This window comes from Littorina saxatilis, linkage group LG8 (assembly GCF_037325665.1).
Source record: "Littorina saxatilis isolate snail1 linkage group LG8, US_GU_Lsax_2.0, whole genome shotgun sequence".
In the NCBI taxonomy this organism is placed as follows: Eukaryota; Metazoa; Mollusca; class Gastropoda; order Littorinimorpha; family Littorinidae; genus Littorina; species Littorina saxatilis.
The window spans coordinates 21,108,192-21,130,691 of record NC_090252.1 but is presented as its reverse complement, the minus strand read 5'-3'; the positions used below and the strand labels follow the sequence as shown (position 1 = coordinate 21,130,691).

The 22,500-nt window shown below is 41.0% G+C and overlaps 1 protein-coding gene across 1 annotated transcript in view; it reads right to left on the bottom strand.

The window, feature by feature from the left end:
- LOC138974552 (uncharacterized) overlaps window positions 1-22,500 on the bottom strand; it is a 315,190-nt gene that overhangs the window by 177,050 nt on the left and 115,640 nt on the right. Inside the window, exons 34-37 of the mRNA XM_070347269.1 lie at window positions 16,627-16,776; window positions 10,497-10,658; window positions 3,429-3,547; window positions 1,671-1,815 (exon numbers count right to left, since the gene is read on the bottom strand). Coding sequence (XP_070203370.1) covers window positions 1,671-1,815; window positions 3,429-3,547; window positions 10,497-10,658; window positions 16,627-16,776 — 576 coding nt within the window. The remainder of the gene's footprint in view (window positions 1-1,670; window positions 1,816-3,428; window positions 3,548-10,496; window positions 10,659-16,626; window positions 16,777-22,500) is intronic.

The following is a 22,500-nucleotide window of genomic DNA, read 5'->3' as shown; positions in this document are numbered from 1 at the left end:
CTCTTCTTCAGGCAAGAGATGCCACATTTTGTTAAAAAAAGACATGTTTTGAGTTTTCGCTATTTTTAGCTACTTTTAACACCAAGGAATTATTGTGCAATGTATTTTTTTCATCGCCACCCTCTTTTTTGCCATAACATAATTTTTTGCCATAACATAAAGTGTTTTATCAACATTTGACACCATTTTAAAAACTGTTTGAAAATCGTTTTTTGAGCACCAGTACCTTCATTTGGACATATTCATCATCTTGAATAACCGTCCAATCTTATTTATCTCTTAGTTCCACCAAATATGGTGTCTTTGTCTCGTAACGGAGAGACATTTTTAAAATGACCCAGGAATGTTTTTAGGAATCATGTCAAAGTAAAACAATGTGCCTTTTTACTTACATTTATTTTGTGCTCACAATAACTGCCCAGCAAATAAAATCGGTTCATAAACTTGAACAAGTTGCACTACTGGTGCATCTATCGGTTTTTTTAAATTATTTTTTGTATTACACTTATTTAGTTTGAACAAAAGGAAAATTTAACCTAAATTCTTCAAAAGTAAAAAACACTTCCATTTCATTTGACTAAATGTTTTAATATTGAGGGGGAATCGAGACGAGGGTCGTGGTGTATGTGTGTCTGTGTGTGTGTGTCGAGCGATTCAGAGTAAACTACTGGACCGATCTTTATGAATTTTTACATGAAAGTTCCTGGGTATGATATCCCCAGACGTGTTTGCATTTTTTCGATAAACGTCTTTGATGACGTCATATCCGGCTTTTTGTTAAAGTTGAGACGGCACTGTCACACCCTCATTTTTCAATAAAATTGATGGAAATTTTGGCCAAGTAATCTTCGACAAAGGCCGGATTTCCGTATTGCATTTCAGTTTGGTGGCTTAAAAATTAATTAATGACTTTGGTCATTAAAAATCTGAAAATTGTAATTAATTTGTTTTTTTAAATAAAACGATCCAAATGTACGTTCATCTTATTTTTCATCATTTCCTGATTTCAAAAACATATAAATATATTATATTCGGATTAAAAACAAGCTCTGAAAATTAAAAATATAAAAATTATGATCAAAATTAAATGTCCGCAATCGATTTAAAAACAATTTCATCTTATTCCTTGTCGGTTCCCGATTCCAAAAACATATAGATATGATATGTTTGGATTTAAAAACACGCACAGAAAGTTAAAAGGCAAAGAGGTACAGAAAAGCGTACTATGCAGCACAGCGAAACCACTACCGCGCTAAACAGGCTTGTCAGTTTCACTGCGTTTTGCACGAGCGGCGGACTACGGTCATTGTGAACAAATGCAGTGCGTTCAGTGTCATTCTGTGAGTCCCAGAGCTTGACTAAATGTAGTAATTTCGCCTTACGCGACTTGTTTTTTTACCATCTCAAGTCGGGGTCAAACCCGGGAACATATGACCCTAATGGATTTACCGTGAGGGCGTTACACATTACTTATCATAATTTCATCACATGATATAATTATAAGCTGCATTTTCATATTTGTTTCTCTAACTGCAGGAGTATTCATGCGTTTCTTTTCAATGAAAACTGCAGCTATCTTTAGTGTAATAATGAGTACACTTGCAAGCACCTAGTCCATACTACAGACAGACATACGTACTGAATGGAACAACGAAGCATGGTATACTTACTTTTGTATTGCAAATAAGCATCAGTAATGGCTGAGCCACCAATGTTTGTCGCGTTACACCGATAGACCCCCACATCTCCTGGCTTCATGTTCTTAATGATGTATGTTTCTTCCTCTTGGGGTTTGTTCAGCAGATTCTGATGATCCTGTCGCCAAAATACACAGGTACTTTTATAGTTCTAATTCTGTCACCAAAATACATAGGTACTTTTATGGGTCTAATTCTGTCACCAAAATACACAAATACAGGTTTAGGTCTAATTCTGTCACCACAATACCAAGGTACTGTTTTAGATCTAAATATGTCTCCACAATACCCATATACTTCTTTAGGTCTAATTCTGTCACCAAAATACACAAATACAGGTTTAGGTCTAATTCTGTCACCACAATACCAAGGTACTGTTTTAGATCTAAATATGTCTCCACAATACCCATATACTTCTTTAGGTCTAATTCTGTCACCACAATACACAGATACTTGTTTAAGGCTAATTCTGTCACCACAATACCCAGGTACTGGTTTAGGTCTAATTATGTCACCACAATACACAGATACTTGTTTAAGGCTAATTCTGTCACCACAATACCCAGGTACTGGTTTAGGTCTAATTATGTCACCACAATACACAGGTACTGTTTTTGGTCTAATGCTGCCTTGAGTTAATAGATTCTGCTACAAATTCTAATCAATCTCTTTAAAAGGATCATCAAAGTACTATTGACTCATCATGGCTTATGTTGACGCCCGTTTCCAACCGGTTCTTTTCTTTTATATCAAAAGCTGAGCATAGTTTAAAAGCAATACAAAATGAATGTTTTCCCTAAGGTGCAACATCATCTTCCCCACAACAAGGCTTTGGTTCCTCGTGGCGTTAGCATGCCCAACTGTCCCACACTCATTGTGAACAGTAACATGCATACAGTCTTTGCATCAAACGAGCACTAATGATTGACATGATGCCATTTCTAAGAACTCTCGCTTACTGCATAGGGCATTATTATCATGTATCCCCTGAAGATAACAGATAGGGTTCATATTTCATGTTTCACGCAACGCTGTGAATCCTGGGGACTTTAAACGAAGGCTGTGGAATTGGTTGGGCGTCAGTCTGCGATGATAACCTTAGAGTTTCAAATGAACGCCAATCAATATGTGATTGCACCGTGAATCCCAGTAAGGCAAAGTCTATAGTTTCACTTTTGGACAGTTCGAATTACATAGTTTCTGCAACAGTTTGATAAAAATGATAATGTACTTTCATTTATACAATTGAAGAAGAAAACATCCTCAACATATACAAACAATGACAAACATCTAAACAACACAACAAGAGAAGAAATACATGCAGACAAACAGATCTACTTCAGTTGAACTTCTAACAGTGACTGAAGTACACATACACCTTTGTTTACACATGCATCCTGACTGGGGTCTAGACAAACCTCTCTACATACATTGAACCAGTAAGCAGGTTTGTGTTGAATCGCACGACATAGACACGTACTTAAGTAAATGTGTTTCATTTACCTTTGTAAACATGTAGGTTGGCCGTGGTTGGCCGCTACATACATTGAACCAGTAAGCAGGTTTGTGTTGAATCGCACGACATAGACACACTCAAGTAAATGTGTTTCATTTTACCTTTGTAACCATGTAGGTTGGCCGTGGTTGGCCGCTACATACATTGAACCAGAAAGCAGGTTTGTGTTGAATCGCACGACATAGACACACTTAAGTAAATGTGTTTCATTTTACCTTTGTAAACATGTAGGTTGGCCGTGGTTGGCCGCTAGCATTGCACTGCAAGACCACCTCGTCTCCCCCCGTTGGCATGTTGGGTGTGAAGGTAAGATTGCTAGCAATCTGGGGCAGCTCTAGAAACAAAATACAACACGCGTCAAAACAGAAATTATACATACGTAAACAGTATAACAATGACCATGTACTCACCGGTCTATTCGTGTTTGTATTGTTCGTGTTTTGGTGAGTACATTGTTATCTTGTTCTCGTTCTTCTCACCTACAATCTCTTATTGTTCCTGTTATGTTAACATAGGTAGCCCAACTTATGAAACAGTCTTCCCCTTCGATTCAACAGCACAAGGACACAACATTATCTGAAACAAGAACGCTGAGGCGTGATTAACCATTCAGTCAAGCGAATGCATCCTGACATACGTCCGCTTTCGTTTCACCTTCCGAACACACACACACACACACACACACACACACACACACACACACACACACACACACACACACACACACACGCACATGCACACCCACCCACACACACACACACACACACACACACACGCACACACACACGCACACACACACACACACACACACACACACACACACACACACATACACACACATACACACACACACACACACACACACACACATAGAGAGAGAGATAGAGAATACTACATGGCTTGCTTTGTCGTACCAGATTTACACGAGTTGTTTTGTTTAAATATTGAACTGCGAGCGAAAGCGAGCTGTTCACTATTTGAAAAAGCAACGAGTGTAAATCTGGTACTACACAGCAAGCCATGTAGTATTCTGTTTATCCTACATACTGTACTTACGTGTATTTTACTGAAAATGTCATGCAGTCGAGGCAGCTAACTTGAAGACGCTTGTTTTGGAACCTCGATCTCTTCCAAAGCCTCGTTACTATTACGTCAAAGTAAAGAAACGTCACTCTGAAAGTGTGGCGTGACGTGTTAGTTCTAACAATTCATCGAGGGTAATTAGCGAGCGCAATTTTGTTTCTTCTATAATGACGTTTGTCTCGGTGACTTTGGCATCATAAGCAGTGGAAAAAAAGTCCTTGCCAGACTTGCTTGACATGACCTCATTTACATGATATACACACGTGTGATTTGAACGATTATTATCCCACGAGTGTCTCTCTCACGTATGTAGGATAAAAGATATTTGAGAAGACAAAATTAGTTTGAGACAAAATATTTACAGTGTCTTGGGGAAAGAGGTCAAAAGGTGATGTCATAATCTCTTGCATTTCAATATGTCGTCATTTGCGTGTTCCAGACCCGATAATATTATGACGCAATTGATGTAGCGAAGGACTCTCTCTCTCTCTCTCTCTCTCTCTCTCTCCCCCAGGTGCCTTCCCTAGCCTTCCAAATCCCGGGGTTTCTTTTGAGGAGCCAGTCTACCGGGCCGCCTTTGACCCCAGGAGGTACACACGTCCTCGAGAGGACAGCTATCCTGTGGGTGATCACGGTGCAGCTGATCGCCACTTTCCCGCTCCAATGTCTGGTGCTCCGTACGGCAGTGACCCTGTTCAGCGCCTCCTGCCGCCGCCTGTCCACCCAACTGTAATGCAGGCTTACCTTAGCTACATGCAGGCTTGCCGTTTGCAACAGCAGTTTTCTGTGCCTTACCAGTATTGAACAGTGTCTCGGAACTACTATTAGAAACTACCTCGCAACCAACATAGCGACTCCTCTTAGACTGTGTGTGTGTGTGTGTGTGTGTGTGTGTGTGTGTGTGTGTATGTGTGTGTGTGTGTGTGTGTGTGTGTGTGTGTGTATGGGGTCGAAGCTGGCATTCTTTAATTATCGTGTGTTCACTCAACGGAAAAGTGTCATTGACAAACCTTGAAATCTTCTGCTGGTGCTTTTGGGTTTTTTAAAGAATCCTTGTGACACTTCGTTGTGCTAACGATCTAGTCTCTGTTTACATCGCGTTCATCTAAACAGACTTCCTTCTGGCGTTCATAATTCTACTGCTAACAGTGTTTGTCGCAGAGAAGTGATAAGAAGACTGTTACTGACGACACATTTTCCGTGCCGATCGGCTTTTCTACTTGTTTTTTTCCCTTCTTTCGTTTGCCGTGCGTTTTTAGTAGTTTAATTTGTTTTGCTTTTTATTATTCTACGAGATAATACTCACTAATATTCTTTTGTAGAGATTATTGTTGTTGTGTTTTGTTCATTTTATGACTGTGTCTATGAATTCCTGGCCCGTGAAAGATGGTCTCAGAATTGGGCATTTAAATATAAATCATGCCATAAATAAGCTGGATGAGGTAGCAACTGTTCTACTCAATTCAGGCAAATATTTTCACATTTTTGGTCTATCTGAGTCAAGATTAAACAGTAACATCACGGATGCGGAAGTTAAGATTGAAGGGTATAATGTCGTACGTCGAGACCCTACATCAACACGAGAAACTGGTTTGCTAGTTTATATTCACGAGTCTTTATCATTTCATAGACTTCATCACTTAGAGCAGCATTCAGTTGAAACAATATGGCTAGAATTAAAATTGCCTAAATCAGCACCAATATTGATAGGTTTCTGCTACAGGAATCCAGCTGAACATATTAACTGGTACGATAATTTTGATGATATGATGGACGCTGTCAGTCTTGAATCCAGAGAAATTATACTTTTGGGGGATTTTAATCTTGATTTAGTGAAACCCAACAAATGCTGGATGGAAAGGTTATCCCTGCATAATTTACAACAGTTAGTAACGATTCCAACAAGAGTTACAGCTACCTCATCTACGCTTATAGACCATATCTATGTGTCAACTCGAGCTAACATTATTGAAACCTCAGTTCCAAGTTTTAGCTGTAGTGATCATTTTCCAGTGTGCCTCACGTGGTCGAAAAAAGGGGTTAGAATCCCAAAACGAAAACATAAATTTATAACATATAGGTTATTTTCAAAACTTGATCAAGATTCATACCTTTCGGAACTCAGTTGTACAGATTTTGCAATGATCTATAATTATACTGACCCCGACGAAGCATTTGATTTATGGTACAACTTGTTTATAAAAGTATATGATAAACATGCACCATTTTGAACCTCTCGTGTGCAGCAACATCCCAAACCTAAGTGGCTTACAGACGACATTCAACATGCGATTGATTACCGCGATTTTCTTAAACGAAAGGGAAAAGAAGAAGAATACAGAAAACAGAGAAACAAAGTAACGTCCATGAAACGTGCAGCTCGTAGAAAGTATTACCGTGAGCTCGCTGCATCCAGTTCAAAACAAAACTCAAAAGCCATCTGGAAGGTGATCAACCAATTATCTCGTAAAGATACAGTAAAATCTTCCGTTATTGATATACCTGCTGATGATCTGAACATTCATTTTACTTCTATTGTTGACAAAATAATTACAACTGATAGATCGAAACAGAATAATCTGGACAAGTTGAAACAGTTTTGTGATTCAAAAAATATTACCCATAATTTAGACATTCCTCTGCTATCTGTTAGCGAAGTCTTCCATTATCTGTTGTGCTTAAAACAAACAGGTACTCGTGGTTTGGATAATCTTGATGGGAAAATTCTGAAGTTGTCTGCCCCTTTTATTGCAGAATCCCTTACATATGTTTATAATTTGTGCCTTGACAAATCCTACTTTCCCACCAAATTAAAAGAGGCGAAAGTAATCCCGCTATTTAAATCAGGTAGTTCTTCTGACCCCGCCAATTACAGACCAATCTCAATTCTTCCTGTTTTATCAAAACCACTTGAAAAACACATATTTACACACTTGACCACTCATTTGAAGAAATACGATCTTATACATTCCAACCAGTCAGGTTTTAGAGAAAATCATTCGTGCCACACAGCATTAACAAACCTTCTTGAAAGTTGGCTTAGTAGCATTAATAATAATCAACTCTGTGGTGTCTTATTCGTCGATTTTGCTAAAGCTTTCGACGTTATTAATCATGAATTACTATTAAGAAAATTAGTTGAATATAGAATGTCACCCCAAACCTTATGCCTGCTCTCCTCTTTCTTAGCTGGGCGAGAGCAGTCTGTCTGCGTTAATTCAACCGTATCCAGCAAAAGACCTGTGTTATACGGGGTTCCCCAGGGCTCTGTCCTTGGACCACTACTCTTTTCCCTGTATATTAATGATCTTCCTCTTAGTATTAATGAGAACTGCGAACTCTTTGCTGACGATACGACCCTACACACTACTGATAAAAAATTAGACAAAGTTTATTCATCGTTGCAGAACAGTGTAGATGATCTCATTCATTGGACGGAGTATAACCACATGAGTCTTCACCCTAAAAAGACCAAATACATGTTAATAACAACAAGACAAAAGAGACAAAACATACGAAACAATCCTCATTCCATATTAATTGGTAACGACGCAATAGAGGAGGTAGGAGATCATAAAGTTTTGGGAGTAAATATCGATAATAATTTGTCTTGGGCCCATCATGTTCGGTCGGTATGTAAAACAATGTCCAGAAAAATATATCAGTTAAATAGAATTAAACACTTTCTAGATCAGCACTCAAGGTTATTATACTTTAACGCATATATACAAACCATCACAGATTATTGTTCAACCATCTGGGACTCTGCCAGTGCTAATATTTTAAAACCATTGTATAGTTTACATAGGCGAGCGCTGAAACTAATTTTACTGAAACAATCCAGTCTTGTATTTGATGATTATAAGAAACTTAAGATTCTCCCACTAAAACAAAGATTTAAATTAAATGAAGGCGTGCTGCTTCACAAAATACTTTCCGGCCGTGCACCACGAACTTTCGTTGCAAACTTTAAAGTGAAACCAAACCGAAAGTTTAACGTCCCAATTCCAAGGATAGATCTCTTCAAATCAAGCTTAGCCTATTCTGGTAGCGTCCTGTGGAATTCTCTCCCGGAATTTGTGAGAGTCCCAATGAGTCTCAATACTTTCAAAAAACACCTTTCACTGTATTTAATGTTAAATTACGAAAAATCACAGTGATGGAAGACTTCGTTTGATTATATTTTAATTTGTCCAAAGCATCAGTGTTCATTATATCCACACAAAAACACTCAAATTAATAACACATTTACTCATGCATGTGTAATCAGCATTGTTTTCACTGCGTTACATATACGATGCTTTATATTTGTGTATAATATGTAATGTGTAAATATTCATATGTTGTTGTTTTTCTCCACCTTTTTTTCTACGTTAATATCCGTGTAAATATGTGATTAGATTAGTCCCCTCTCTGGGCGAGGGCTGGTTGAAAAAAAGCTCGTTGTATTGCTTACGCCACAACCCTCGAAAAATAAAATTTGATTTGATTTGATTTGATTTGATCTCTCTCTCTCTCTCTCTCTCTCTCTCTCTCTCTCTCTCTCTCTCTCTCTCTCTCTCTCTCTCTCTCTCTCTCTCTCTCTCTCTCTCTCTCTCTCTCTCTCTCTCTCTCTCTCTCTCTCTCTATCTTGAGTCGGAGAGAATCACGACTCTTGTTGGGGGTTGAGGGAGGTCATTGACATAGTGGCATCCTCTTAAGATGGCGTACATTTCTGCAGTGAAAATAGACACATCCTTGTTGACTTTGAATTTTTTGGTTATTTTGAGGTCAGGAATGACAAAAGCACAGCCAGCTTGGACATCATTTTGTTTTGAGCCGTCAGTAAATATTTGTAGGTGATCTTTGTAACTGTTTAAAATTATTTATCTTACTAGACACGTTCTTTTGTGTGTCCTTATTGATAAAAGATTGGTTGTTGACTGTGCGTATGATTTGTTTATGTGCAATGTGTTTTTGCATGAATGCATTTGTGATAGCTTGATGACATGAACTATTTCCATACCAAATGTTACGCCTGTTTGTGGAGTGGCTGGCGAACTATCCGCCTAATACGGCTAAACTCTTTGCACGTTTGTGAATTTTTAAAAAAATCACTATTTATAAAAAAAAGATTGCTTGGGGAAAAAGAAGGACCTTCCCTGAAAAAAGCACAAGATATTTCAAACTACTCTAAACTATGTGATCTTAAACAGTTATTTGATATTTCCGTCAAATTGCCAGCTTCAGCCTATCGTGACGTTATGCGTCTCTACAAGGCAACTTGAAATGGAGACTCTACACATGTGTTGGTGCTCTTAAAAGGAAGGGGGGGGGGGGGGGTGAAGGTACTGTCATGTTTTATTTACTCTCTACACATGTCTACATAATTATGCATTGTGAATTAACCCACAGGCTATGACAATGCAACGTAGGGAAATGGTTTCGTGCTCTTAAAAATAGGGGGCTGGGGCTTCCAATAGTCAACTTTAAATTATGACTCTCTACACATGTTTTGTTGTTTTTAAAGGGAAAGTGGGGTGGGGGGGGGGGGTTAAAGGGAAAGCGGGGGGGGGGGGGGTGTGGGTTATGGGGTAACCTGTGGCTGTCACCATATTCAGTCTCTCTACACATGTGTCCATACATACACATTGTGAACGAACACCCCCCCCCCACTTCTCCCGGCTATGGCAATACAATGAAATGAGATGATTATGTGCTCTTTAAAAATAAAAGGAGGCGGGGGAGGGAGGGCAAAGGCTTCAAATAGTCAACTTGAAAGTTTGACTCTCTTCATGACGGGCGCAGTGGCCCAGTGGTAAGACGCCGGCCTCCCAAGCTGGAGGTCGTGGGTTCGAATCCCGGCCGCTGCGGCCTGGTGGGTTGAGGGTGAAGATTTGTCCGATCTCCTATGCAGACCTGTCAGCGCCTGATATCCCCCTTCGTGTGTACACGCAAGCACAAGACCAAGTGCGCAGGGAAAAGATCATGCAATCAATGTCAGAGTTCGGTAGGTTATAGAAACACGAAAATACCCAGCATGCTTCCTCCAAAAGCGGCGTATGACTGCCTAAATAGCGGGGTAAAAACGGTTATACACGTAAAAATCCACTCGTGCAAAAAACACGAGTGAACGTGGGAGTTTCAGCCCATGAACGCAGAAAAATATAAGAAGAAGACTCTCTTCACATGTTCTTGTGTTTGAAAAGTAAAGTACCCACCTACAAGAATGACCTGAATGTCATGGGTTTTGATATATCTGTAGGGCAGATGTACCACGCTGCAGGAGTAACTGCCAACATCGCTTTTTTGGAAGTTATTGATTTCCAGATAGTCAGCTTGTTCATCCAAAGCTCGCTCATAGCCGAGACTGTACCTGTCGCCTGAAAAGCAAACACGATGTCAGTTCTTGTCAAGTAAAACCTCAAGTTTCAATTTCCTTTTTTTATGATTTTAGAGTAGCAAATGGTGTTTTATTCGCACATAGACAGTTTGGCTATTTTACGCAAGAATATGTAAATTAAACAAATATTTAGAAAAATAAAACCTAATGGCCATTATTTACGAGAGTGTCTGAAGTTCCTGTTTACAGTGTGGACAATGTTTTATGACACAACATCTGACCGCTTCACGGAATGATAATCACAAATGAGTACCATCACTCACAAGAAAGAGCAAACAGAGGCCTGCCTGTGATTATTTGTTTGTGCGTAGCAATCCAAAGCTTGGCATAACCGCATAGCAATTTGCCTTAAAACTTAGCATTCTACGTTTAAATCATAACAGTTGGTTGCTTTGTTTGTCAAATGTTGACCGTGTTTTTATTTATTTTGCACTGCTTACACGTGAAATCCTGAACGTACCAGTTTTATGGCATGCCATTTTTTTCTCACCATATTGAAATATCTGATTGTCATCACAACTTTGAATAATATCTATAACAATGCTTGATTATCTACTGCTCTTTGAAAAACAGGACTGCCATTATATTATCACTATTCCTTTGCCTTTAGTCATATACATTTGAGATCAAATATTTTTCTTTCAAGATATTGACTTTTTTCCTAAGAACCTCAGACTAAAATGTGAATGGTATAACATGTTTGCACATAACTGAAGTACTAATTCCACTTCTCGTAGTTTACCGAAACTACGTGATTTGTGAGATGCGCACACCGCCGGAAACACGCCATTCCCGTACAACTTCCGGCCGCCATAGCAGCTTCTCCAAAACCGGTCTTACTTTATCAGGTTAATCCTTCCTTTTATGGTCCTTTTTTCCTAACTTAACTGATTTATTCCTTCGGTTAACCATTTGTTTTGACCTGCGGTACGTGTATTTTCCTTATTTGTTGTCGCAAATGCTTAGAATTTGTTTGAACAATGGACAGCACTGAATCAGTGCTTGAAGTCCAAATCCACGCGGATGAAGTGGATCAATTGTTAGACTTGCCTTGTTCAAGTCAAAAGGACAAACATGTGTCAAACGAAAAAGAAGGGAAGAAAAAGAATAAGAAAAAACCTCGGTTAGAGGCAGTGACCATTCCAATCGGCGATTGGAATAACATGAAAAAACAAAACGACCGTATCCTTGCGCTAGGTCAGGGACAAGGCCAGACCGAAGGCGAATCGCCTGATGATCATGGTTCGAAGATGACACCAAGACAAAAGCGAAAAGCAGAGTCACAAGAGTCTGGAGACGAATCTGATTCGTTCGAAGATTATGATGATCAAATAGAATCGATGATCAGAGTGAACGAAGGTGAAACTTGTGGTCAAACTTGTGGCACTAGTAATTCTGACACTGAAATGGCAGAAATAGAACAAGAGTTCGACAATGCTGAAAAGCTTGCACCAGAAATACCGGAAGGTATCGCGAAGCTGGTTGATGAGACAATGGCAAAAGGTCAAATTTCAGAAGAAAAAATGAAAGAAAAAATGAACAAGTATGCCAGACCTAAAAACTTGAAGGTTGTTGTTCCAAAGGTCAATCCGGAGATATGGTCAATACTTGACCGTGCAACAAGAGGTGCAGATTTGAAACTACAGCAGTATCAGAAAGCGCTGTGTACAGCGACCAATGCACTCTCAAACATATGGCAAACCATACTGAAAAGTGAATCACCCGAAATTTGGGGACTCATGAAAGGTGTAGCAGATTCTATTGCACTTGTACAGAAAACAAACCATGATCTGTCAATCGACAGAAGGGGGAAAATTTCAAATGCTCAACTGAACAAAAAGTACAAAAAACTTGGTTCAGCTGAAGTTCCAATCACAGATATGTTGTTTGGCAATGACCAGAAAGCTGCATGTGCAAACATTGATACAACAGCTAGAATGGGCCTGGGTCTCAGTCAGTCAAGTGGAGTAAAAGGTCAAAAGTTTTTTTCCACAAAACAACCCCTTTGCAAACAACGATTGGAATTGGAGGCCAAGAGGTGCAGGAAGAACCTGGACACCAATAGGCAGAATGAGAGGGAGAGGACCTTACCATGCACGGGGCAGAACGAACTACCGCGGCAGCGGACGAACCGAGTGGCAACAAGGCCAGCAGTAGCTCCACTACCTTCTCTGCCAAAATCTGTAAGTAAAGATACAATACCTAACCGCCCTTTTGAAGCAGGTAGACTGAAAAAGTTTGTTCAAAAATGGGATGAAATAACATCAGACCCATTTATTCTTAACATGGTGTGCGGTGCTGATATTCCAATGGATGAGTTTTCTTACTTAAATTCTGAAAATCTTTCTTACTTGAAAAATCAAGTACAAGGAAATCTATGGACAAAAATGGATTCGGAAATTGAAAAACTGTTATCCTTGGGAGTTATTGAAAAATCGGTGCATCAGGAAGCTGAAATTATCTCCCCTGTTTTCATGGTCCCAAAACCTGATGGCTCCTACCGTCTCATTTTGAATCTAAACAAGTTTAATGATTCAGTACAATATGAGCACTTTAAGATGGACAATCTTACGACAGCAACTCAAATGATGATAAGAGGCTGCAACATGGCTTCAGTGGATCTCAGACATGCATACTACTCTGTACCAATAAAAGCAGAATGCAGGAAATACCTCAAATTCATGTGGAGAAACAAACTTTATCAGTATACCTGCTTCCCAAATGGACTAAGTAACTGCCCTCGTTATTTCACAAAGTTAATGAAACCAGTATATGCCACACTCAGATCACAGGGATATTTATCCACTTCCTTTATTGATGATAGTTATCTGCAAGGTAATTATTTTGAAGAGTGTGCAGAGAATGTGTCAAAGACAGTGAAATTACTCGATTCACTGGGATGTATTATCCACACAGAGAAATCAGTCCTCAAACCCTGCAAGAAACTGAGGTACTTGGGGTTTCTTTTAAACTCTGCAGATATGACAGTTACTTTACCCCTGGAAAGAAAGCAAAAAGTTGTGCTCGCATGTTCAGAACTCAAAAGAAAGAAGAGGGTGACCATAAGAGAACTGGCACAAGTTATAGGCCAGTTGGTAGCAACTTTTCCAGCTGTTCAGTGGGGCCCACTGTTTTATAGGAGTTTAGACAGGCTAAAATCCACATCGTTAAAATTTTCGGCAGGACATTTTGAATCGCTGACAAGCTTGACAGATAAGACAACAGAAGAACTAGACTGGTGGATTGAAAATTTAGATTCATCTTTTTTCCCCATTGAAAAAAATAATCCTGAAGTTGAAATCCAGACGGATGCTGCAAGTTCAGGTGGTTGGGGAGCTGTTTGTGGTCAAATTAAGACTGGAGAGCGATGGTCCAAAACAGAAATGAATTTGCACATCAATGTTCTAGAAATGATGGCAATTTTGTACGCTTTGAACAGTTTCAAAGAAATGATCACAGGAAAACATGTAAAAGTCTTGACAGACAACACAATCATGTGCAGTCTCCTATATATCCAATATGGGAGGATCGTGTTCTCCAGATTGCAATAACGTTGCAAAACAAATTTGGATGTGGTGCAAGGAAAGTGGTATTTGGATATCAATTTCACATATCCCAGGAATACTGAATACAGAAGCTGACGTTTTGTCAAGACAATTCAAGGATCGTACTGAGTGGAAATTGAATCATGATATTTTCTGCAAATTAAAAGATCGTCTGCTGAAGCAAGACATCGATCTATTTGCATCACGATTACATTTTCAGATGAAACCATTCGTGTCCTGGATACCAGACCCAGAAGCCTTGGCCATTGATGCCTTTACCCAAGATTGGTCAAAATGGTTAATATATGCCTTTCCGCTTGCTGCAGAAAGTGCTCAACAAATGGCAGCGCGACAGAGCGGAAGGAATCTTGATCGTTCTAAAGTGGCCTACGGCAGTATGGTACCCCCAGATGTTGAAAATGCTGACACAAGAGCCTGTTCTTCTTCCAAAGGAAAGCTTACCATCCATCTACCACATACGCAAGATGTACATCCGCTCCACAGGACTCTGCAACTTCTGGCTTGTTGCTTATCAGGAAATCCCTCGAAGCAAGAGGAGTTCAAGGTGAGACTTTCCAAGTTATCTGGGCATCGTGGCGACCTTCAACCAGACAGCAGTATGCCTCCTACCTCAGCAGATGGAGCAAGTTTTGTGTGCAGTGCCAGTGTGATCCCCTTCGTCCGACTATAGATGAGGTGTTACAGTTCTTGACTAAGCTGTATGAAGATGGCTTAGGATACAGTGCTATAAACACTGCAAAGAGTGCACTATCTGCAGTGGTTATTCTACCAGACAATAAAACAGTAGGATGTCACCCTTTAGTAATTCGATTTCCAAAGGGAATCTTTGAACTGCGTACACCACAACCAAGATACAATGAAACTTGGGATGTAGATAAAGTTTTGCAGTTTTTCAGAAACATGGGTGAAAATTCTGAACTTTCATTGAAGGATTTGACTTTAAAATTGTGTTCCTTGTTGTTGTTAATTACTGCCCACAGAGTGCAGACAATTCATTTGATCAGGTTGAGAAATATTTGTTTTCATGATGATGGATGTACAATTTACATAACTGAAAAGTTGAAGCAGTCTAGACCTGGTTTTCATCCAAAACCTTTGCAGTTACCGTTTTATACAGAAGACACAACTTTGTGTGTTGTGACTTGTCTTCGACAGTACATTAATAGTACTGTAGAATTCAGATGTGAGAGTGATGAGACTGACCAGTTACGTTTGTGTTACCAACAGCCACATGGACCAGCGGCGAAATACGCCATAGCTAGGTGGCTAAAAACTGTACTCATACGCGCAGGAATTACAAATGTTGCACCCCACAGCTTCCGGGGCGCATCATCTTCAGCAATGTTCAAGTCGGGTGTTGCTGTTCAAGATATTTTGAAAGTGGCAGGCTGGTCAAATGTATCCACTTTCAAAAAGTTCTATAACAAACCACTGGAAAGTAAAGATAAATCAAACACTATCTTAAACTATTATGCGAAAGTTGTAAAATGAAAAAAACTTCCAGCTCAGTAATCTAAGTTTGATTACATTCTGATAATTTGGTTTTTGGAGGGGCTGCTGTGGTGGCCGGAAGTCGTATGAGCAATCGAACTTTGATTACATTCTGATAATTTGCATTGGGAAAGTTAAAAATTCAAGACAAGGGAGCTAACAAATGGAGATCTAGTGACAATTATCTCCCTGGCTCCATGTAAGAGAAAATGCAAATGGTTTTGTGGACAATTGATCCATTGTTTTCAAATGTGTTGTAGTGTTTATTGTTTCTTTGGTTATGAAGAAATTGCAATTCCCGTAATGAATGGAGAATAAATGCATCACTTATTTTGTGTAATACATGGTTGTTTCAAACAATGTATGTTTGGTGTAAAAGCCAAGACAGGTGTTCACTATTCTCATGTTGTCCTTTGAGAATAAATGTTTGACATTTCACTTTAGTGTGACTTTGATTATTCCTTTGTTTGAATTATAATCTTTAATCAACCAACTTTAAAATCTCACAAATCACGTAGTTTCGGTAAACTACGAGAAGTGGAATTCAAAACATAAACGAGTACTCACCTGAGTCGAAGTTTGTGTAGAATTCCACGATGTAGTTTACAGGAACGGAGGGATATGTGCCCACCCTTCAGTTTCACCCTCTCCAATAAAGGAAATAAGCTAATTTATCAAATGTAAATGCAACTAAAACATTTTTGGTTGCTTAAAGAAAAATCAGATCATCTGATATGGTTATATCAGATGACCTGTGCTGTGAAAAATGGCATGTTTCCGGTGGTGTGCGCATCTCACATATCCCTCCGTTCCTGTAAACTACATCGTGGAATTCTACACAAACTTCGACTCAGGTGAGTACTCGTTTATGTTTTGAATTAATAACCTTACTTGTTTTAATTTTTATCGATTGGCTATTTCGAGACATCTTGTACCAAGAGACTTCTAGTTTTTGATTTGACACGATCATGCGGCACCAAACCCTGGAATCGGTGCCGGCAATAGCATACTGTGTTGTTGGTGATGACATGGTGACTCCCCCTGGAAAATAAAACAAGTAGCTTGAAGCGAAAATAATATATCTAGTCAAGCCGTCAAACTCACAGAATGATACTGAATGCACTGCATAGCATGAACAAAGGTAATCCGCGACTGAGACTGAAAGCGCACATATACTTAATCTATATATGCTTTTTTTCATCCGGCCCTCGCCCATTGAGGGTAACTCGATTAATAACAATAAGAAATAGAAGTAAAGTTGAGAGAGAGAGAGATAGAGAGAGAGAGAGAGAGAGAGAGAGAGAGAGAGAGAGAGAGAGAGAGAGAGAGAGAGAGAGAGAGAGAGAGAGAGAGAGAGAGAGAGAGAGAGAGAGAGAGAGAGAGAGAGAGAGAGAGAGAGAGAGAGAGAGAGAGAGAGAGAGAGAGAGAGGTTACAACTCGAGTGGGTTTTTATATGGCTTGTATTTCAGTCAAGACCTAGCGGATGAATATCAAGTGACTCACGAGCCTCTGGCGAGTGAGTCCTTTTGATATTCCTGCTGGGTCTTGACTGAAATACAAGCCATATAAAAAATCACGAGTGTTGTAACCTGTAGATCTATATCTTATAAAAATCTAAAAGACAAAGTGTGACGGAAACATCAAGCTTTAGTTGTCTGTTCAGATGAGGCACTGAGGGCTTAACCTCTGCACATACCTTATTCTAAAGGTACGGCACGTTGATCTATGTCAAGTCGGTGCATAATGGTGGCTTGGTTGTCCCGGTCAGTTAAAAGCCTCTTACATGGATTTGACTGAATACCTAGTGGTTACACACGCATCTCCTAAGATGTTGGACACCTTCATCGTCTATAAGGCCTACTGCACCGCAGAAGAGCTAGAAATACTCGCAAAATGCCGTTAACAGCTTGTCCAGAGAACAATCGTAGTCGATGATGTACCGATAAGGGCGTGTGTACCGAGCACGCCTGTAATTTCACAAGAGCATAGCCTGAACATGGCAGTGCTGGTCGGACGGACTGGGTTTTTAACGATTGCTAGTTTGACTTATGTTTTAGTTGAGAGAGTCGGCACCAACGAGCACGCACACTCAAACACACACGGCTTGTCATGTCGATCACAAGAGAGAAATAGAACAGCGAATAGAAGGAAACAAAACAGATTACGTCCCCAGAGTATGACGCGATGGACGACAGGCGTCATGAAATCTATGACGCTATGATGATAGTCTCGGCAAGTCGAGACTAAAACTCAGCTACAACACTAAACGACTCTCACGCAAGTTCTCAAAAGCGTGGTAACCTCTTGCACATCCGGTCGACAGGTACATGAGCATTTTGGAATGTCAAGGACGACAGAAAGTAAAGCCAGCTATGATGTCAAAAGCATATTGTCAATAACAGAGACGCATGGTTCCGGTTTACCCATCTGTACCACACGATGTTTCACTGATCGACAACAGCATACACTGACAACTTGACATTCTTCTCGGGAATGTTTTTCAGCTTTACAAATGTCGATATCATACCCTTTTCTGCTAACTTCCCGATGAAACAGGACTAAACCTATTTTTTTCTGTCCTTAAACACCACAAAATGCTCAAAGTCGAAAGATGTAGTACAAACAAGGGAGTAAAACGGAACAGCCGTTTTTGTGTGCCTGTGAGCTTAGTTCACAGTTGCCGACTGACACAAATTAACTTTCGCATTCGGCTTTTCTTATCTCGTAACTCCACACTAAATACCCCACTTCCCCTCTGAAGTATTGATGTGCAACCCATGGCACTAACATTCATGTAGTAGTGTATAACTTAGATTGACAAATTCGCTTCATGGCGAGACAAGTAGATCTATAAATGCCATTCACCCAAACTGAAAACGTCGCTGCCGGCTGCTTGCTTTGTACGGATTAGCTGTTTTCTTTTCCTCCCCTTGTTGCATCCTAGTTCTTCAGTTGTTTCTAGTTTTTCGTTGATGTTGTGTTTTGGTCTTCTTCATAAGTAGTCTTGTTCAAAATAAAAAAAAACTCAAACTTCTTTTTGTTGTATACGAATGAACTAACAAGTCGCGTAAGGCGAAAATACAATATTTAGTCAAGTAGCTGTCGAACTCACAGAATGAAACTGAACGCAACCGTATACTCGTAGCATCGTCACTCCACCGCCCGTGGCAAAGGCAGTGCCCGTGGAATTGACAAGAAGAGCGGGGTATTCGTTGCGCTGCTCACATCAAGAAGGATAGCACGGTTTTTTGTACCTCTCTTCGTTTTAACTTTCTGAGCGTGTTTTTAATCCAAACATATCATATCTATATATTTTTGGAATCAGGAACCGACAAGGAATAAGATGAAAGTGTTTTTAAATTGATTTCGAAAAAAAAATTTGATAATAATCCCAGCGAAGCTGGAGGTATCCCGTGAACGCTATACTGTAATCGATTTGAGAAATGTGCACACCGAATAATACATGATAAAGAAGGATTCGTTGTGCCCGGCTACGTGCTACAGTTGGAGATGGAAGTTCACCAAAAATGGGGACCATACTAACAAAAATACGGTGGGTAAAATAGGCGCCCCCATTTTTTCAGCAAACGCCACCCCAGGCCGCTTTGGACGGGTAGAAATTCCGTAGTTTCCAAGTCTATGGATAAAGCTCGCGTAAGAACACGTCACGGTCGAAAGTCTTTGACGTCAATTATGCATCATGACGTCATGCCTCCCTGTAGTCTTTCTCTCTCGCGCAGTGTGTGTGTTTGTGTTCATTTTGTGCACATGTGTTAGTGTTACTGTGTGTGTGTGTGTGTGTGTGTGTGTGTGTGTGTGTGTGTGTGTGTGTGTGTGTGTGTGTGCGCACGCGTGCATGAGTCTGTACTCGTATGTGTGTGGTGTGTGTGTATTTGTGTGTGTGTGTGTGTGTGTGTGTGTGTGTGTGTGTGTGCGTGCACACGCGTGCATGAGTCTGTACTCGTGTGTGTGTAAGTGTGTGTGTGGGCATAAGTGTATGTGTGTGCGTGTATGTGTGTTTGTTTGTAAAGGTGTGCATGTCCGTCTGTCCATATGTGCGTATGGGTGTGTGTTTTGTGTGTATGAAGTTTTTTGTTAGAGAGTGAGTGAGTGCGTGTGAGTGAGTGTGTGTGTGTGTGTGTGTGTGTGACTTGGTGTGTGTGTGCGTGTGTGTGTGTGTGTGTGTGTGTGTGTGTGTGTTTGAGAGAGAGAGAGTGTGTGTGTGTGTGTGTAGGTGTGAATGTGTGTGTGTGTAGGTGTGAATGTGTGTGTGTGCATGAGTTTGTGTGTATGTTTGTGTGTGTATGAGTGTGTATATGTGTTTGTTTGTAAAGGTGTGTGTGTCCGACTGTCTATGTGCGTATTTGTTTGTTTGTTTGCTCAACGCCCAGCCGACCACGAAGGGCCATATCAGGGCGGTGCTGCTTTGACATATAACGTGCGCCACACACAAGACAGAAGTCGCAGCACAGGCTTCATGTCTCACCCAGTCACATTATTCTGACACCGGACCAACCAGTCCTAGCACTAACCCCATAATGCCAGACGCCAGGCGGAGCAGCCACTAGATTGCCAATTTTAAAGTCTGTGTACGTATGACCCGGCCGGGGTTCGAACCCACGACCTCCCGATCACGGGGCGGACGTCTTACCACTAGGCCAACCGTGCCGGTCTATGTGCGTATACGTGTGTGTTATGTGTGTATGAGATTTGTGTCAGTCAATGTGTGTGTGTGTGTGCGTGTGCGTGTGCGTGCGTATGTACAGTGTGTGTGTGTGTGTGTGTGGGTGTTTGTTTGCTTAACGCCCAGCCGACCACGAAGGGCCATATCAGGGCGGTGCTGCTTTGACATATAACGTGCGCCACACACAAGACAGAAGTCGCAGCACAGGCTTCATGTCTCACCCAGTCACATTATTCTGACACCGGACCAACCAGTCCTAGCACTAACCCCATAATACCAGACGCCAGGCGGAGCAGCCACTAGATTGCCAATTTTAAAGTCTTAGGTATGACCCGGCCGGGGTTCGAACCCACGACCTCCCGATCACGGAGCGGACGCCTTACCACTAGGCCAACCGTGCCGGTCTATGTGCGTATAAGTGTGTGTTATGTGTGTATGAGATTTGTGTCAGTCAATGTGTGTGTGTGTGTGTGTGTGTGTGTGTGTGTGTGTGTGTGTGTGTGTGTGTCTGCGTGTGCGTGCGTATGTACAGTGTGTGTGTGTGTGTGTGTGTGGGTGTTTGTTTGTTTGCTTAACGCCCAGCCGACCACGAAGGGCCATATCAGGGCGGTGCTGCTTTGACATATAACGTGCGCCACACACAAGACAGAAGTCGCAGCACAGGCTTCATGTCTCACCCAGTCACATTATTCTGACACCGGACCAACCGGAGTGTGTGTGTGTGTGTGAATGTGTGTGTGTGCATGAGTTTGTGTGTATGTTTGTGTGTGTATGAGTGTGTATATGTGTTTGTTTGTAAAGGTGTGTGTGTCCGTCTGTCTATGTGCGTATTTGTTTGTTTGTTTCCATAATTATCAGGGCGGTGCTGCTTTGAGATATAACGTGCGCCACACAAAAGGCAGAAGTCGCAGCACAGGCTTCATGTCTCACCCAGTCACATTATTCTGACACCGGACCAACCAGTCCTAGCATGCACTAACCCCATAATGCCAGCCGCCAGACGGAGCACCCACTAGATTGCCAATTTTAAAGTCTTAGGTATGACCCGGCCTGGGTTCTAACCCACGCACGACCTCCCGATCACAGGGCGGACGCCTTACCACTAGGCCAACCGTGTATGTGCATATGAGTGTGTGTATTGTGTGTATGAGATTTGTGTGAGTCAATGTGTGTGTGTGTGTGTTTGTGTGGGTGTGTGTCTGTTCTATAAGAGATAAAGAGAGAGAGAGAGAGAGAGAGAGAGAGAGAGAGAGAGAGAGAGTGGGTGGGTTGGTTTGTGTTTGTGCGTGTGCGTAAGTGTATGTGTGTGTGTATGTGTGTTTTTTTGTAAAGGTGTGTATATCCGTCTGTCTATATGTGCGTATGGGGGTGTGTTTTGTGTGTACAGTGAAGTGTGTGTGAGAGAGTGAGTGAGTGCGTGTGAGTGAGTGTGTATGTGTGTACGTGTGTACGTGTGTAACTTGGGTGTGTGTGTGTGTGTGTGTGTGTGTGTGTGTTTGAGAGAGAGAGAGAGAGAGAGAGAGAGAGAGAGAGAGAGAGAGAGAGAGAGAGAGAGAGAGAGAGAGAGAGAGAGAGAGGTTTGTCTTTCGCTGGGGTATGCAGTGCCTTGGCGTTGCACATCTACTTAATCCCAGCGAAGCTGGAGGTATCCCGTGAACGCTATACTGTAATCAATTTGAGAAATGTGCACACCGAATAATACATGATAAAGAAGGATTCGTTGTGCCCGGCTACGTGCTACAGTTGGAGATGGAAGTTCACCAAAAATGGGGACCATACTAACAAAAATACGGTGGGTAAAATAGGCGCCCCCATTTTTTCAGCAAACGCCACCCCAGGCCGCTTTGGACGGGTAGAAATTCCGTAGTTTCCAAGTCTATGGATAAAGCTCGCGTAAGAAGAATACGTCACGGTCGAAAGTCTTTGACGTCAATTAATGCATCATGACGTCATGCCTCCCTGTAGTATTTCTCTCTCGCGCAGTGTGTGTGTTTGTGTTCATTTTGTGCACATGTGTTAGTGTTACTGTGTGTGTGTGTGTGTGTGTGTGTGTATTTGTGTGTGTGTTTGTGTGTGTGCGC